This window comes from Emydura macquarii, unplaced genomic scaffold (assembly GCF_026122565.2).
Source record: "Emydura macquarii macquarii isolate MOO-44397 ecotype Brisbane River unplaced genomic scaffold, CSIRO-AGI_Emac_v2 contig_1483, whole genome shotgun sequence".
In the NCBI taxonomy this organism is placed as follows: Eukaryota; Metazoa; Chordata; order Testudines; family Chelidae; genus Emydura; species Emydura macquarii.
The window spans coordinates 23051170-23069330 of NW_027131620.1; the positions used below are offsets into that span (position 1 = coordinate 23051170).

General features: G+C 43.3%; 1 protein-coding gene across 4 annotated transcripts in view; it reads right to left on the minus strand.

Moving 5' to 3' along the window:
* Positions 1–18161, minus strand: part of ITCH (itchy E3 ubiquitin protein ligase) — a 103153-nt gene that overhangs the window by 53531 nt on the left and 31461 nt on the right. For all 4 annotated transcript variants that reach the window (XM_067554467.1, XM_067554469.1, XM_067554468.1 and 1 more), the window contains exons 3-6: positions 14863–15004; positions 10800–10924; positions 9264–9401; positions 2408–2450 (exon numbers count right to left, since the gene is read on the minus strand). In XM_067554467.1, the coding sequence (XP_067410568.1) occupies positions 2408–2450; positions 9264–9401; positions 10800–10924; positions 14863–15004 (448 nt within the window). The remainder of the gene's footprint in view (positions 1–2407; positions 2451–9263; positions 9402–10799; positions 10925–14862; positions 15005–18161) is intronic.

Genomic DNA, 18161 nt, shown 5'->3' on the forward strand with positions numbered 1-18161 from the left:
TGGGCTCTTCTTATTGCCCTAACATCTGGCTGCTCAAAATTACAGCCAGCCTATCCACCTCCACGCATCGCCCCTGAAGAAACTGCTTTCCCTTTGCCTCACAAATATTATGGTGCACACAGCATGTAGCAGCAACAACAGGGATTTTTTTCACGGAGGTCTAACCCATTAAGCAAACAGCACTAGTAACTCTTTAAATGTCCAAGGCACATTCCCACCACCATTCTGCACTTGCTCAGCCTATTGTTGCTCAGCCTATTGTCGAACTGCCCCTTACTTCTCTCCAGGTACCTGGTGTACAGCTTCATGAGCCATGGGAGCATAGAGTAGGCTGGATCTCCCAGGATTACTACTGGCATTTCAACATCAAGGGTTATCATGCACCTTTCCTGACCATCCCACATTTATGTCAGTGAAATGCCTCCTGTGATCCACCAGCGCTTGCAACATCATGGAAAAGTATCCCTTTAGTTTATGTACTCAGCAAGGTAGGGATATGCATACCATCTATTGCCTCACCACAGTTAGGGAACCCGATAGTGGCAAAACCATCCACTATGTCCTGCACGTTGCCCAGTCACTACCCCTCTTAGCAGAAGTCAATTAATGACCCTGCACAGTTGGATCACAACTCCTCCCATGGTGGATTTATCAACTCTGAACTGATTCCCCACTGACCGGTAGCAGTCTGGCATTGCAAGCTTCCACAGAGCAATTGCCACTCACTTCTCCACTGTCAGAGCAGGTCTCATTTTAGCGTTGCTGTGCGTCAGGACTGGGGAAAACTCTGCACAAAGTCCTGGAAGGTGGCCTTCCACATTCAAAAGTTCTGTAGCCACTGCTCATCATCCCATAGCTGCATAACAATGTGATCCCACCAGTCAGTGCTTGTTTCCCGGGATCAGAAATGGCGCTCCACCATGTTCAGGTGCTGTGCAACTGCCAGCAGCAACTAGGAATTGTTTTGTTCTATGGGTTGCAGCAGGGCTGCTTGAATGACATCACAATGCTCTGCGGGGCAGCTCGTCTTGGCTCTGGAAATACTGCAGTATAAGGTACGAGATATTTGTAATGCTCACAACGAGAGTGCACAGCTGAGTGTGGGGGGGGTCCAGGCTTCTCAGGCCATGGCATACGCATGACTAAACCACGCTTTAAAAAAAAGGGGCGAAAAAGTATGGGTTTGTTTGCTGTTGATATCAGGGTAGGGCAGGAGGAAACTGCATTGTGGAGGCTGAACCCATGTTCACAGTCCTCCCTGCAGCAGTGTTTGGTCCCAGAAGGCTTTGCAAGTCCTTTCCAAAACCCCTGCGACTAGCTGCACTGTGGGATAGTTACCCACGGTGCACTGCTCTGTGCAATGATGCAAGCGCTGCTAGTACGGACGCACTCCACCAACACAATGAATGTGGTCTAAATCAATTAAGAGTAGGATTAAACAAAACCAAAATAAGCACTTTCCAACCTAATTAAGAATGTCAACGCATGGGTTTGCACTGGTTTAACTAAACCAGCTTTATTAAGCAAGAACAGGTCTGGGTATAGACAAGGTCCAAGACCTGGGGGGAGGAAGGACTGGCCAAATCAGTTCCACAGCCTTGTGAGCTCACAGCAATCAATGTCAGTAAGGTCTGGGATTCATCCATTCATTAGCTTTGAGCAGATGACCTCCTAAGTCCTTTCCAACCCTCATCTTCTAGGATTCTATGATTAGAACTTATCAGTTTAAATGTAGAAGGCAGCAGAAGGAAATCTGTTTTTTGGTGGGGGCCTGTAACTCAGGAATCCATTGGCCAAATGAACCCAAATTTGGATCACAAATGCTACCTACCTTATTCCATTAGACCCACCAAATTTCAAAGCAATCCAAGTAACTGTTAGGATATTAGAGCACTTACAAAAATTGAGCTTTAAAGCATACAAAATGTCAGGACTGGAAACCCTCTAACCATTTTTCTATACTGGTCCCTGCGCACTGTAAAATGTACCTTTTCTTAGGGTGCCCCAAAGATACAGTGGATGCCATGTACTACCTTAAGTGAAACTCAACAGACTGAGACCATTTTGACCCACATCGTATCAATAGTTTGATCTCTAGCTCTGTGCAAAACCTCCCCACAGAAAATGGAAACTTTTAGAACGGCTATTTTGGGAGGGTGGGGGGTGGTTATCTCTGCAACGCCTAGCTCAAAGGACTCCAAATTTGGACCACTAACCTTACCCTGCACCCTCCAAAGGTACACCAAACTTCAAAGGAATCCTGACTGAGTATATTGATTTTAGAGGATTTAGTAAGGTTGATCTTTAAACAAAAGTCAATGCAACTTTAACTATAGAGGTGCTGCTGTGCCACTATAATAACCTAAAAACAGCACATGAACAACTAAGGCAAGAAAGGTACTCCTACCTTGTGTCGTTTCTTGCTCTGGAACCATCGTTCTGTGTGGGACCTTAAATACCAGAAAAAGTAAGTCAATGAATGTGTTATTTAGTGTAGACGTCAAGGCAGAAAATATACTTCAACACTCACATTCATTTCTAATGTTGAGGTTAAATGAAGAGCACCTCCCTATTTGTGAATGTCTCTTTTACACAAATCTATGTACCAGTCACATTTTAAGCTACTGTTACTGAGGGGCACAAGAAAAGAACAGTCACACATTCTTTCCCCTCAAAGGTGTAATAACAAAGCTTCTGAATATTCAGCTATTGTGTGATATTGCAAACTGCACGAGTTCATTAATCATGAGAAATCACCACTTTTGTTTCCTATCCCCGTGACAGACTCAAGCAACCTTCCATCGCCAAACTCCATCTTGTAGAGGGAGCCGTTTTTAATGTCCAACTCTCCCTGTTCTGCTTGTGGTAGGGTAAGAAGGCAGAAAGGAAGCTGCACTTCTGGAATTTTAACTTCATGGATTCAATTCTGCTTCATGGATTCCTCCTTTGGTGACAACAGGTGTGGGGCTGTTTCTGCTGCTTTGCTTTGGTGGGCCAGCTCTCTGGTACTCTTAACCTGGTCCCTTTCTCCATCCTCCATAGGTTAATTCAGAGTGAGGAACAGAGGAACAGCTGGCATCTTTAGCAGCTGACCGCTCACCAAGCAAAACAGCAGTTCTTGGTGGCCTCAAACAGAATTGTAACCGATCAGCCTAAATTCTAGAGTTCCTTGTATTTACTCATGTACAAATCTGTCCCCAAAACACAGCACTTGTGATACTGTGAGTTGGCAATACTGAACTGCACATGAACATATGTTTGATTTTCACAAAGTCACAAATATGAAGTTAACTAGTGGTTTCCCTGCTGCAGCCAGGGGACGTGAGATCAACGAGGAGGGAGGCAGCCTCCTTACTGAACTCCTTCTGTCTGGCTGCAGTGGACAGGCGGGGAAGTGTGTGTGTCTGTGTGTGTGTGTGGGGGGGGAGGGGGGGGGGAGGGGGGAGGGACGGGAACACTGATGACCCTTCAGGGTTGTAAAAATAATATCTGTGGTCCTCAAACCAAAAAGGTTGGGAACCACTGACAGATAATATTTGTACAGTGAAGACCTACTCTGATAAAGGACTCAAGTGGGATCATGGGGCTTCATGTTAATTGATTACTGTAACAAACATGCTCCATTTAAAAGTATAAAAGTATAAAGATGTTTTTCTGTCAAAGATGTTTTTGCTAGCCCTGCAAACTCAGAAGCTCCCTCCCCCTCTAATATTCGTAACAACACCTGGGGCCACACTGCTTGCTTCCCGCCCCCCACCACCAACCAGGAGCAATGACATCCTTGCTCCTCTCCTCTCCCGTCAGGCCTATTCTTTACTCAGCCAATAAGAATACAGAGGTGTACTGGCACAGCCAAACAGCAGGGATGGGAGCCTCTGCAGCACTTTTTCATTCCTGAAACAAACACACTCAGCTGGTAGGAGGAAGGAAGCCCTCAAGCTCTGTGCTTGGGTCTGAAAATGCTGTAGATTTCCCCGCCTTCACAGGTCGACATGTTAAGAAGACAGAAGCAAGCCCCTTGTGACACAAGTAGACACGCAGCTGCTCAGGCAGGAGAGGAGGCTCCTGCCCCCAGCACATTCAGGGGATAATTATCCTCACAGACAGCCCAGCTTTGGAAGTTTCAGGCTGAAAAAGCAGCACTGAAAAATGACCACCTGGAATCTTTCCCTGCTATGAGGAAACAAGCATGTACTGTCACACCACAAATATTACTGAAATTATACTTAAAACTTTCCCATTTTTTCCCAACTTTCTAATTTTTTAGTGAATGGCCCCAGTACCCCAGTGTGCCCATTTACTCTGTCATTTGATCTACTTGTCTGTGAGAATCTTTCCGTTGCCTACAATGGGTTTTGGGTCAGGTTACCAGGTAGGTCCATATAGACTTTTACACACAAATGCTATGAATGCTTTGATCTTACCAAATCTCCCCAGGATTGCACTTTTCTAGGACTTTTTTTCCCAAAATACCCTTTGAGAAGCTGCTGGTCCTTTATATGTACAGATACAAACAACTGGGGCCCTCAAGCAGCCATTGTGGAGCTGTGTGTCTGCTGTGCTGTATGTCATTTTTTTCGAACTGGTAAGTAATCTTAGCTCCTCTTGTACTTATACGCTAATATTTCTGAGGGGGCAGAGTACTCACAAACTTGAGTACCTCCGTGAATTTCACTGAAGTAATGTTTACTCTCTCAAGCTCTTACAGCAATACACTAGAAATCTCTTTCCAATTTAATCCATAGTATTTATCATAATAATTTGTATAAAACCTTAAGTGCACATAAACCCAAGCCAGGCTGAACAGTTTGTAAGATTTGGTTGCCAAAATTTGTTCATTATAGATGCATGCTGCTAACATCCATCATTTAATTACACTCTAGACAGTGATTTTTTAAAGAATTTTTTTTAAAGTTTGATATCTCAGCTACTTTGGAGCCATCAATAATTTCATCTCCTCCTTCATTAGTTATTAATGCACATTCTCTCTCTCTAATACTACTTTTCCCCATTGACAAACTTTAAAATGTCTATCTTAACCCCTGTAGTTTAGCATCAGCTCATTTATGTTAATGGTGAAAGATCAAGTTACAACACAATCTGAAAATTTCTTTCTTGGTGGATTAGAAAGATTTCCACAAATATCATGCCCAAGAAAAATCTAGAGATCATACAGCCACTGTGCTGGCCCTGTATATGATGGAAACCATCTCGCAGGGGGGAGGGGGGGAGGGGGCGCGCGGCGGCTATACACCCAGCACCCTTAGTTCCAGCACCTATGACTATTTAAAAAAAACAAAAACAAAAACCAAAAGTTATAAAACCATAGACTACAAAAAAGATTCCAAAACCTTTTTTAAAAGGCTGTGTATCTGACTGAAAATAGTTCTTAAACCAAGATTCCTGTGCAGTGTTTGAAACCCAAGCACTGGACCACTCACTAGCACACTAAAAGTGAAATGAATTAAAAGTAGTAAAACTGATGTTTTTTTTCCTTTAAGTGTAGATAAAGAAATGCAGAAAGCAAAATGCATAAGTAGTTACCAATTACATTAAATTTTTTTAATTCTTTCATTTGTAGTGGCCTAAATCAGTGTTGTCATTATTATCCACCTAGCCAGATTTGGGATTGTGAATATTTTGCTGTGTTATCTCCTGATTGTTCTAAATTTATAAATAAACTTAAAATGTGGCTTTAATTGGTGTGTTGTATTTTTTTCTTTATATACGAATTAGGTACAGTGCTCCTGTCATCTAATTTTTTATAAGTTATTACCTGCAAAAAAAAAACCTAGAGTTTTCAGGTGCCTAAATAGCCTCTGGAATCATGGTTAAAGAAACTAATACCCACATAAAAATTTGAAGTGGCGACCCCGGGCAGACTGATTAGGGCTTCCTCTGAGAAGCGTGGCGTATCAGTGTTGACATGGCCAGGCTGGGGCTATCAAAATCACGGAGGATCCTTCCTTCCTGATCTTCAGCAGAACCTTGTGAATGAGTGGGGTAGGCGGGAACATGTAAAACAGCTGACCCATCCACGGGATGAGAAATTCATCCCCAACTGATCCTGGACTGTGATTCTGGAAGGAGAAGAACTGTAGGAACTTCCTGTTGAGCCTCATTACAAACACGTCTATGCGGGGAACCCTTAGCGTCTTTGGCCTTTGGTGTGGGGCCTTGCTGGCCCTGCCTCTCATCCTCAATAGCTGTTGCCACCACAAGCAATCCCGGCGGAGGGTGACTAAAGAGATACTCATGGCCCTTGGAGGGCACGAAGTACTTCCTTTCCACTCTCTTTGCTGTGGGCGGTAAAGAGGCTGGAGTTTGCCATAGTCATTTGTGATGTCGTGTATGGTCTTTATTAAAGGCAAAACAACTCTGGAGGGACCCACTAGGGCGAAAATGCATGGGGTCTGCACTCTCCGAGACCTCCTCTATTTGAAGCCCAATGTTCCGTGCCACCCTGTGCAACAGCTCCTGGTGGGCCCTGCTGTCTATAGTAGGTGCTCTTGCCCTTCTGCACCCAGGGGTCTCACGGGAGTGGCTCCTTGTCCTGGGTGTCAAGGTCCTGCTTTGTGCCAGGCTCAACACCGGGTTCAGGATCTGGTTCGGCGCTGCAACTGGTATCACATGGTATGTTTCCAACTGCACGAGTTGGTAGGGTTCTGCTATCGGAAACGAGCGAGAGTGACTCTCTGGAGTGCAACCCCTGTGCCTGGTGGAATGCCCACAGGGTCCAGAACGGCCATTGGGCTGACATCTAACACTGGGGAGGCCAAGGTATGGTGAGAGATTGTGTCGCCTCAACCCTCTGGTGCCATCTGCCCGAATGAAGCTGGCTCTGTTTTGAGCTGTATGACTCCACAGTGGCGTACCATGAGTCTCCGGTGCCTGGGGGCCATACTTACATTGGGGCCCCCTCCACCTCCTGTGTCCCGGTCTCCCCCACTCCCACTCTTCCCCCCCTCCCCCCCCGGCAGCAACAACAGCAATGCCCTGCGGGGGGGGGGGGGGTGTCTCTCTCTGCGGGTCCATTTCCCACTCTCCTCCCGCTGTGGGGGTGACAGGAGCTGCCTGGCGGGGGAGGGGGGAAGAGGAGGAGAGGAAGGGGGACCTGTGACAGGCTCTGGTCCCCACGGCTCCTTCCTTGCACCCAGTGCAGGGGCAGAGGAGCCGGGAGGATGCCCTGGCTGCCTGCAACAGGGAGCAGAGCGGCTCCTCCTCTGAGGGCCTGGCTGGCACCTCTTCTCAGGCGAGCACCCAGGGGACATGCCCCCCCCCCCCCAGTACGCTACTGTGACTTCGCCTCAGAGTTGAAGGTGTACTGCTCACATCTAGATGACCAGGGAGGGATGGAGCAGTACCTGACTGAGCTGGAGAGCGGTGCCGTGGGGAGGGCGACCACAGCATTATGAATGGCTTGCCCCTGAAAGGCACTGGCAGCTTTTTTGAACCTAGTGGTCTGGGGTCCTGGCCTTGATCCCATCTAGGTGGGAGGGGTGTTGGTGCTGCGCTCTCTATGAGCTCTCTCACCACATCAAAGGGGAGTCCAAGGGCACTGGACTCAACAGACCCCTCAGCAGGGCTGGAGTTGACAGTACTGCGTCTGAGGGTCTGAGCCTGGAGTGACGCGATGTGGGTCGCACTCCGCTCAAGCCTTTACACCCAGATATTTTCAGTATCAGCAAGCGTCTCTGTCTGTCTTCTTATGCTTTTTCTGTGGGACTGGGGATTCAGAGCGGTGCCACATCTCTCCACGTGCAACGTCCCTTGGTGCTGAGTGCCTCTATGCATAGAATCCTTCCTCAGGCCTGTTTCTCTTACTGACGCTGGTGCACAGCACACCGAAGCACTGGATCCTGGCTCTAGTGCATTTTGCTCCATGGGTCAGAGAGCTGCCTCCAATAGGATGTATTTAAATTTCTGACTTCTTTCCTTTTGGGTTCTGGAGCAGAAACCTCAGCAGATCTTGCAGTGATCCTTCTGATTGGTCTTTCCCAGGCACCTGAGACGGGCTGAATATGGATCACTTCGTGGCAAAGGCTTCCTACAGGCCCCACATGGCTTAAAGCCAGGGGATCGAGCTGGTGGTTTTGACAGCTGGATAAGGATATTTTGACATCAAGGAAGGCATGGAAGGTAGTTTGGGATTATGAGATAAAGATAGCATGGTCCAGAGAACATGGTGCTGGACTATTATTATTGGTACTGCAGTAATATCTAGGAGTGGACCAGGACCCCACAATACAAACACACACAGAACTTAAGATGAAAGTAAAACACATGGAGGAGGCCTTGTGTTAGAAGTAGGGATCAAAAGACCTGCAAATCCTCCATTATAATATATTTGTGGCTTCTTCCTGAAGAGCTGAGCAAACTATGCAAAACTACGTAAAAACACTTTCAAAATTAGGACTCTGAAAATTCTGCCCACTGAAAACTACTGTCCACAATGGTGTTTCCTCAAAATTACATTAAGGCAGTTTAGGTCATAGCATGAATATTGCTACACTGATTTTACTATTCAAGCTTCTAGATCATGTTTTGGTAGAAAGAGCATACTTGAAAGTGCTCATGTGAGTACAGGAATATGCTGTTAGTTCAAAGTGCAGAGTCTAAAAAATTCATGGTTAATGGAGTCAAACTACAGATTGTTATCATACATTGAAGACAGAGTCCATCTGAAGTCTCTATGCAGTATGCAGCAGTTCCGACTCAAAGAAGAGAGCAACTACAGATACCCAAACAGCTGTCTTTATAATCTACACATAAATAAAAAGCTTTGGGAGGAAATAAGAAACCCAAAGTGCCTAAATGATTAGCTCCTAGGAAAGAACATTTTTCATTTACTGATATTCTACAAACATGCAGACACTAGCTGCATAATAAAATAACTAGCACACTTGGCTATGAGTCTGTAATAACCTGTTCAGCTTTAAGAAAAACGAAACAGGAAGAAAAAAGAATCCAGAAAAAACGGTGAACGAGACAGACAACACAAGAGAAAGGAAAGTCAGACTGAACATTGGAATGAACATTGAAAGAAAAAATTCCCATCACTCCTTTTATTCAGTCATTTTATGGATAACAATTTCAAACTTCAAAAGGAACAGAAGGTTAATGGAAGAGTTCAGTCTTTACAAGAGTGCAGTATAAGTGCTATAAGTAACTATTATAAATAAATGCACTAATCCTTCCAGTAAACAGTCCTGGATAAGCAGAGGCTACATCATACCTTATACACTTAAATAAATATCACTCACTTCTTACACTTGGGGCATCACCATTAGTTAGGAGCTCAGGATCAATCTGCATCCCATCCAGACAAATAGACAAGTCTCCTATCACCTCGGTTGGTTCTCGGTCACCGACAAGCTGCAATGTCACAACCACCTGCTCAACTATAAAAGAAAGTACAGCAAAGTTAGAAACTTCCCTTTATGTTAACATATTATTACATTTTATTAACGTAATGATCACAAGTCTACAGGAAATGATTGTAAACAGAAAAATAGCTCTAAATCCCTGTAGGAATAATATTGTTAATAGTAATTATGCTTTTTGCAAACAATTGATCTTCCCAAGCCTCCTGTAAATAGGTATTATTCCCTTAGAGATGGGAAGATTGAGGCAGAGTGGTGAAGTGGCTTGTGCACAGAAAGAACCAGTATTAGAGCAGGAATCAGAACCCTGGAGTATCTGGCTTTCTGTCTTGCGTTTAGACCACTGGCTCACACCTCTCAAACAACTAACTAGAGCTGACCTCCAAAACACCTTTAAGAACCTGAATTCATAATATTCTTCATGAAGTGCATATACCAATTTTATCTACAGACAAGAATATTTATCCATTCATTTAAGAAAATTTACATTTAAAAACATGAAGCTTTTGTCTTGCATCTACAGAAGGAAGGGAATTTACTTTTTACAGGCTAAGCCACTGTGCCTTGTCACAAGGGAGCACAGTTTAGGATAAAATCTTTGCAATAGCACAACAGCATATCTGATGCTAAATACAGCAACAGTCCCTAGGTTAACTTTCTTCCAAATTCAGTAGTGAAACACCACACCTGTCCGGGCGCTGGCCTGCTCTGCACTGATACCAGTAAGTCCTGCAATTACAGTACAGACATTTGAAAGACCCAAAACAAACATTCCTTTGAAGGCCAGAACAAAATGGAGCCAATGTAAAGGTATGTGCAACAATAATGTAGCTCATCTGAAGAGGGTTTTTGTAATATTCAATGTGCCTCTCTTTCCAAACAGTGTGGGAGGTGCACATATTCAGCTACATAAGATATTTGAGTCATGTGAAATGATATAGCAACTCACCAATTTAAACAAACAAGCAAACAAACAAAAACACCCTTCACATGCATATTTATATATCTGGTGCCAGGATCATGACTGGGACAGTGTTTATCTTTAAAATAATTCTCTTTTCCATGGCTTTTTTTTTTTTGTAAAGCTATCTGATTTTCAGATCGATTTTTTGTTCTCACATTCCACCTCTTACTCCACATCAGCGAGGTGTAAAATACCATACTTGTAATATCACTGTAAAAACACACTGCATTATAAGTAAGACTACACAGCATGATGAGCCAGAACGAAATAAATTGCAAGAGAAAGCCATTAAATATAATCAGTAGACCAAAAAAAAATATTGTTTGAATTGTTGCATTGTGGTTTGTTTGGAACTCCTAAAAGAGTTAAACACAGCACCTTGAACTTCCACATACTGCAAGTCCGGCAAATTTCATACAAATAAAATAAATGTTTTTAAGTTACATACTTACATTTCATATTGTTTGATTTCAATGTCTCACGAACATCCAAAGTAGCACTTCCCAGAAGGACATCAGACTTTAATGTCTGATGGCTCCAGACTCGAAAGATTAATTTACTGACAGGAGTGACAATTCTGTTGGAAAAAAAAAAATAGTAGAGAGTAGGACAATGGCGAACACTGTGCAAAGCATCACCAACAAATTGTTACAACAGCCTTCATTTAAAAAACAAAGCTTACTGAAAATACAGATAGTAATATTTAACTGAAATACCAAACTTCAAAGCTTTTTTTAAATTATAGCAGCTTAAATACATTCATTTTCTTGTTATGTGGAGGACAGGAAAACAAGATACCAGTCAAAGATAAAGGGAAGTCAAAATGGTTGCTAAAACTGTTCATGTTTGGGTCAGAAAGTGGAGATTATTTCTGAGTTTAAGAGGCATACCATCAATTTAGTCCTACTTGTGTGAAAATTGACTATTGAGTGTTACAATTAAAATGTCAAATTACTGTAATCAAAATATTAGGAAAAATTTCTGTTTTTTCACTTTTTCTTTTAAACTTTGTGTCTGTTCAATTTTACTGTTTACCTTGAAAGGTCCTGTAAGAACTTTTCACATAGCAAGAGGGAAGAGAAAACTTTCTCAAAGAACAAAGCTCTTGTAAAACACTAAATGTGGCAAGGGGTTCCCAGGAGAAGGGTACTACTCAAAACTATTTTTGATATTTTGAAAAGCTGATTAGATTTTAAAATGATTATGTCCCTTAACTGAACTTTTAATTAACACTAGCTACTCAATGGTTAATTTAATGTGTGTTTTGACAGCAATGCAAAGGTCTAAACTGTCACATATATAGTCACACTGCTGCAAGGAAAGTGTGATGGAACAGGGACTATATGAAAAGTGGTTGTCAAAAACTGATATAGCATTTTGCGCTACTATGCTTTTGACTACGAAATGAAATAAAGTTACCAGGAAAATCTTTTTGGATAATATTAGGCACCTTCGTGAACAGGGTCTTCTTTTTGGTATGACAGTACTACACACTTGGCCCTAAATTCACTCCCTCAACATTCCCAGAAGCAAAGCGAGTGTGTTGCTTTCACAGTACTCTAAACTCTTGAGGGCCTTGTAGTATGGGTCTCAAGTTTAGTCCCTAAGTAATGCTCCCTGTAGAACAAACTGTCATTACAGCATCTGCCACCATGTCTAAAGTAACTTGAATGCATCCATCAGTGAAAGTAAGAGAGAGATGAGGGAGGGATAAAAGGAAGCTCTGTAGTGGCCTCATATGAGCAGAGGCCCACTGTCTTTTCAAGAAATCACTGATCCCAAAAGTGCATGAATGGATACTTTCCTTATCCAGGAAGAGGAAGACATGGATCCCCCTCCTGGCCCAGAGCTGCTATTAACACTACCAGCACGTTTGTAAAAGTCAAAGTCCCCTTTGCTGATGATGGCCAATATGGATTTCAAGGTCTCCATATTGAATTTGAATTTTTATTTCTTCTTTGATCTACTGAGATACTTAGGGTCAAAAACTGTTCTGTGGGCTTCTGAGTTTTTAGTTTTCGAGGTTTTTTTAGGGGTGTGGGTAGAAACTAGGAACAGTTTGGAATAAGGCCTTATTCCCTCTGTAGAAGGCATGGTTCTATTGCTTCCATTCATAGGACAAGGAAGGCTATCTGCATGCCCTTAATTCCTCCTTTATCTCAGGGAAAAGCCCTTAGGCCTTTTCTTTTTAGCTTGAGCGGGGTCATACCTGCACTAGTGTCCAACAATGTTAGTAATTCATGTGAAAGCATATGGGGCACTCAAGGGGTCAGATGACATTTCGTATTTCTTTCTTTGTTGGCCTGATAATCCTATAGTTTTCCTGTCAGAAAAAGGGGGCTGAGACTATACTTACCTGCACCTGGCTACCTGTGAAGGCCTGTATAGGTAAGTGGCCACTCTTCCAAACTTTTAACTGAGAGAGATTTATCTGAGGCCCTGACCACCAGAGAAAGAGGCACATTTCTCTCTGATAGTGATACCAGGATAAATTTCGACTGGTACACACTAAGGAAACGTCTGGCCTTATAAATGAAGGCTGGCGGGGGTAGATATAAATAAACAATAGGCCAAGAGACCCTTTCCTGCCTGCTGATTCTTTCTCATTTGTGTTGCTGTCATCTCATCACTCCATAGCCACCTGCTGGGAAGAAGTGGAGAGGTACTATAACCTGCAACAGAAGCTAGGAACAATAACCTGGACATTAGGGCATGGTAACCCACAGCAGCAACTGAGAAGGACAACCTGATCCTTTCCCAGTCTTTTTAGGAGTGGGAGGAACTTCCTGTCCCACTATTACGTTCTCACAGTGTATGTGGAGGGATATATGGAGGCTACAGCTTGACTAGGGCATCAGTAGAGGGGAATTCCCTTTGTGAGGGGGCGTGTAGTTAGAGGCCTGATCTTTTCAGCACTGATTTGTCCCGCTGCACATAGTGAGGGTGAGCAGGGAAACATGGCACTGAGGATTATCCTCCATTCTGCACTCTGCAAATTTATGAGGCTTTAAGGAAAGATTTTGCTTTGCACTTCTTAGAGCATCTCCTTGAGAAGTCCCCTGACTGACTCACTCAGAAGATGAAAGTGATTAAGAGGCTCTTATTTTTTCCCCTATTGCTTTTTGTTGGGACAATTACAGGGGTCTGAATGTCTGATGGACTTTTTCTTATGCCTCCACTGATCCTCCTGAGATGGGGAGAGAAATTTCAGATTGTTTCTTCTGGAGAGAGACCTTGTGGGTTACTCTTTTGAGACATTTTCTTGCCTTGAGAAAGATGGGGTAAACTAGAGGCCTGTGCTTCACTGCTCTAAAAGGGGGCTTCCCAGGGTCCACAGTTTGTTCAAGTATGATTCCCGAATGTAGCATGAATGTAAGGTGACCCCATCCCAGGGGCACCTGGCTCCGACCCTGGAGGTTCAAAGGCCAGCTGGCTGCACTGGGAGACATAACTGGGCTGTCACTACAGGCAGGCAGTAGCCCTGAGCCAGGAACATGATACAGGAATGCAGGGAGAGTTTGGCCAGAGTGTGGGTCTCCTGGTTCTGTTTGCTTTAAATTCCTGTCAGTAATGCACTGCCACTGCTGGGAGGGAAAATTCCCTAACCTTTGATATTTTGTTTCAACCTGTACTCCCTCTCCCAGAGGTAGGAGGGAGAGCTGGTTCTAGTGCTGGGCCTGGGGCCGCTGCCTGTGGCAGGCCCAGCGGATTTTGCTATTGAGGTACTACTGTTGCTTCTAGAGAGCTCTTCTGCTCAGAGAGGGAGAGTACACCAAACCCTGCTCACCCTGATCACTTGATGGGGTTTGGGTCTCTCCAGAATAGGTACAGGTCTCGCTCCAGGCACTCAATCAGCAGGGAGGTGTAAAAGACACTTTTAGCTTGATCTCTCCTTAGCCTTCTCATCTATGAGTGGGTGTGACAGGGGATGGGGGGAAGGAATATGGAGCAGAGTCCCCAGTAACTATAGGGAATTTTACACTTGCATTGGAGGTTGGATCTGTGCAAGTAATAGCCATTCAAAAGCACACTCTAAAATATAACCTGCTATATGGCTATTAATTTTGCCATATTAGTTATGCCTTGAAACCAGAGTCCAGAATTTTGAAAACTCCCCTCCCACCCAGCTCCTGCTCCGGTAAATATGTACTGAACAAGTGAGCATGGGATAGTGTCAGCTATATCACAGATTTTCCTTACTTTTGATAGATCACATCAAAAAACAGTTTTATTTGCATATCATGTGTGCTAACACAGAATATATTCCTTTGTTAAAGCTGTATCCTTTCCATGCCCCATAAGCTAACATATAGCAATTACATGGACGCTCCATACTATAGCATCTGTATTATAGTACCTCATTTTTCTTTAATATGAAAAACACTGGTTTTGTCATATTGTATTGTTACACAGAGCACGTTGTTTAGAAATGAATCTTTACATTAATTGCCAGTAATGTAATAGTCATTAAATTTAATAAATTGATCTGTAAAATAAAAACCGCTCCAAACCTACACTGTAAGATGCTGTTTCCACTTCGGACTATTTGTATTGTTACATTTTTCTGTCTTCTTTGACTGTCCATCTACTGAGACTTCCACATAAGGGCTAGGTCCAAACCATTTATTTTTATTTTCTTTTAATTTTGCTGAGATAACTGTTAAGAAAGGGGGAAAAAACAATGAATATTTTATTCTATTCAATAAGCTGTCAGTTAAAAATGCACTTTGAAAACTAGCTGCATTGTTATAACAACTAATTTAACAATGCATACAATATTGTTTTCTTTAGTAGAGAAAGTAGCTATTAGCTATAACCTACAATACACTGACATATAATATAGCTCAAAAATATAATGAACCCCACAAGACTACTGCACAAGAATATCTTTATCTCTGACTTGATTCACTAGGATGTCAAATTGCACTTTTGTGCATCTTGATTTCAAATCAAAGAATTTGACAGACATTGGATTTGAAGAATTCAGCTGCTCTGAGAGCAGAAAGTTCAGTGCTCCATTGTGAGCTGAATAGATGAAAGTCTTCTCACACTAACATGACTATAAGTTACAGCTACAGCTAACCTCCAGAAAGCTAATGTGGTTGGTGTCTCCAGCACATGCTAGCCAGCGCAGTGCATGTTGCCCCCTTCACAGAGGCTGCAATGTTCAGACCCTGCCTCATACTGCAACTGTCTGCCTTGATTCATCCTTTCCTGCCTGGATAAAATGGCACATATAATTGCTTAAGAGGAATACAGTAGAGATTTCTCCAGTGCATTTAAAATGCACATCCAAAAAGTTAGATTTTTTTGAGATTTGAAAAAAGAACAAGATTTGCACTAACTTTTACCAGTCTGTGTTTACATTAACAACACTTTTTTTGGCTTCTCAATTTTCTTCAACATTTCTAGATATCTGTACAATGTCAATCTCTTTAGAGTGAATTTGACCTAAGACTGATAATGTGCTCAGAAGCAGATGAATTCATGCTATCTACAAGTTCATTACTTGAACATCTAAATTTCCTCTAGTCTTTTACTATAACAAAGGGACCTCCATTATTTGAATGTGAACTCATTAACTGAAGCTTTGGTTAGCCAAAGGTCAGACGAGTCCCCTAAAGTTTGACATAAGGCATGTGAAATCTTCTATATAGGAAACTTTATAACAAGAAGCATTAAGTGTTTAAACTGTTCAACATTTAGTAGCTGTGCAGCATCCTGGCAGCAGCAACCCCTAGTCAGCATTGATTATTCAAAGGAAATTCATATCACCCATTGCATTCAGATGAAAACCAGTTACTTACCTGTACTGTAACTGTTGTTCTTTAAGATGTGATACCATCAGGGACCCAGGGTTTTGAACCCTGGTCCACAGTGCTCTTTGGAGCCAACAGGTTCCAACCTGCCACCCAGGGATGTGCTAACTGTTGGCAGAATAGGAGTTGAACTCAGGCAGAGGATCCCAGTCCTGGGAGCTGATTGGCAAAACATTGGGAGTCCTAATTGGTTCACAGTCTCTATTTAAAGCCAGCACAGGAAAAGGACCATGCAACCAGGATTCACTTGCTCTGGACTATGCGCCTTGTACTTCCTGCTCCTGTTCCCCTGGCTTGACTTCCTGGTATCCTGACCTGGCCTGACTCTGGTTACTGACTTGTGGTTCTGCTCACAAGTGTATCTCCTGCTTCTGACCTCCTGGTAACCTGACCCTTGACTCTTGGTCTGTGCTCTGGCAGGTTTCGGACTCTCACCCCCTGGTACCTCACCTGACCTGACTCCTGCTCTGACCACTAGGTCAGACTGCCCATGTTCCGGTCGTGACAAATGCAGATGTGCATTCCATGTAGGTATGAACACGCCCAGCACACCGAAGCTGGAGAACTTTGCCTGCCAGGACCAGTAAGGGCAGGACTTGCAACCTGTGGCTCTAGCCCTTCTCCTGGCTTTGTTAGGACAGTGCCACCCCAACCTCCATTAGTTCCTTCACACAATGTCAAGAGTAGTCTCTGATGCAGAGAGGACGGAGGATGGATTGTGAGATACACGTTTACATCACATCTTGAAGAACCACCATTACAGTACAGGCATGTAACTTTTTTCCCTCTTTGAGTAGATGCAGCCGTGTATTCCATGTAGGTAACTCACAATCAGTACTCACAGGAAGTGGGGGTTCGAGTCTATTTTAACAAGGACTATAGGATTGCCTTCCCAAAGTTTGCATCTGATCTGGATGCAGTAGTAATGGGATAATTTTGTATGCTTCAGGGTTAACTAGTTTCCAAATTTTGATATATACCAGATTAAGGGTAGTAGTTATTAGTAATTGCAAAATTACTTCAAGGTTGCATTCAAATTAAACGTTTTGAGTAATTTATTGGGGATGAAAATAATGGAAATTATGGTTGGGTAAGGGTATTTTTAATAGATAAACTATAAAACTAAATGGTTAGTTAAATATATCTTAAAAGATCAGTCAGAGCTTGTGATACTACTGACATTAATGACAAACAAAAAATGCAAAATATTATTTCTATAATTTATTTTAATGCAATGCCTACTGTTTTTAACGTAGAGGTAGTTAGATTTTGGAAACGTAATTTACTTCCACTGCTGTAAGCTTGCACACTGTTGTTGGAAGAGGAATAGGGATGACTAACATTACCACTGACAAATTAGGGTACCGGGGAGTGGTGTGTAAGACAGGGCTTGACAAATTTGTTTTGGAGCTAGGAGCCCGCCCAAAAATTAAGGAGCCAGACAACGTGCGCTCAGCGGTGGGTTGCCCTGGCCAGAGAGCAGCAGCTGCTCTCCCCTTCCGGCCCCAGACCTTCCCCCCGCCCCTCTCCCACAACATGGGCCCAGCGGTGGGGCACTCTGGCTGAAGCATGGCAGCTGCAGCGCTCCTCCCTCCCAGCCCTGCCACGTGGGCGCAGTGGTGCCCTGGCCAGAGCGCAGCGGCCGCTCCCCCCTGGAGAAATACAAGGCACCAGACTTAAATTTCTGGGTGCCATGGCGACCTGGAGCCCGGGGTTTGTCAAGCCCTGGTGTAAGAGGCCAAATTTGTATTGCAGTAATCTTTGCAAAGTGGAATTCTTGATCATTCTCTACTAATCAAAACATTTTTTGCTCACGTATGTAAACTGTCTACTGGCCTTCCACAATTCCCCCAATTTCCACCCCTTTTTTACTCATCCTTTCCACTTTAACTGGTTATGCATCATGGTTACCTTTCCTCTGGCTAACAAAATCTAGGCGTAGTTCCCTTTAGAGCACTTAAATTATCTTCAGACTGATATAAATAGCATATCTTC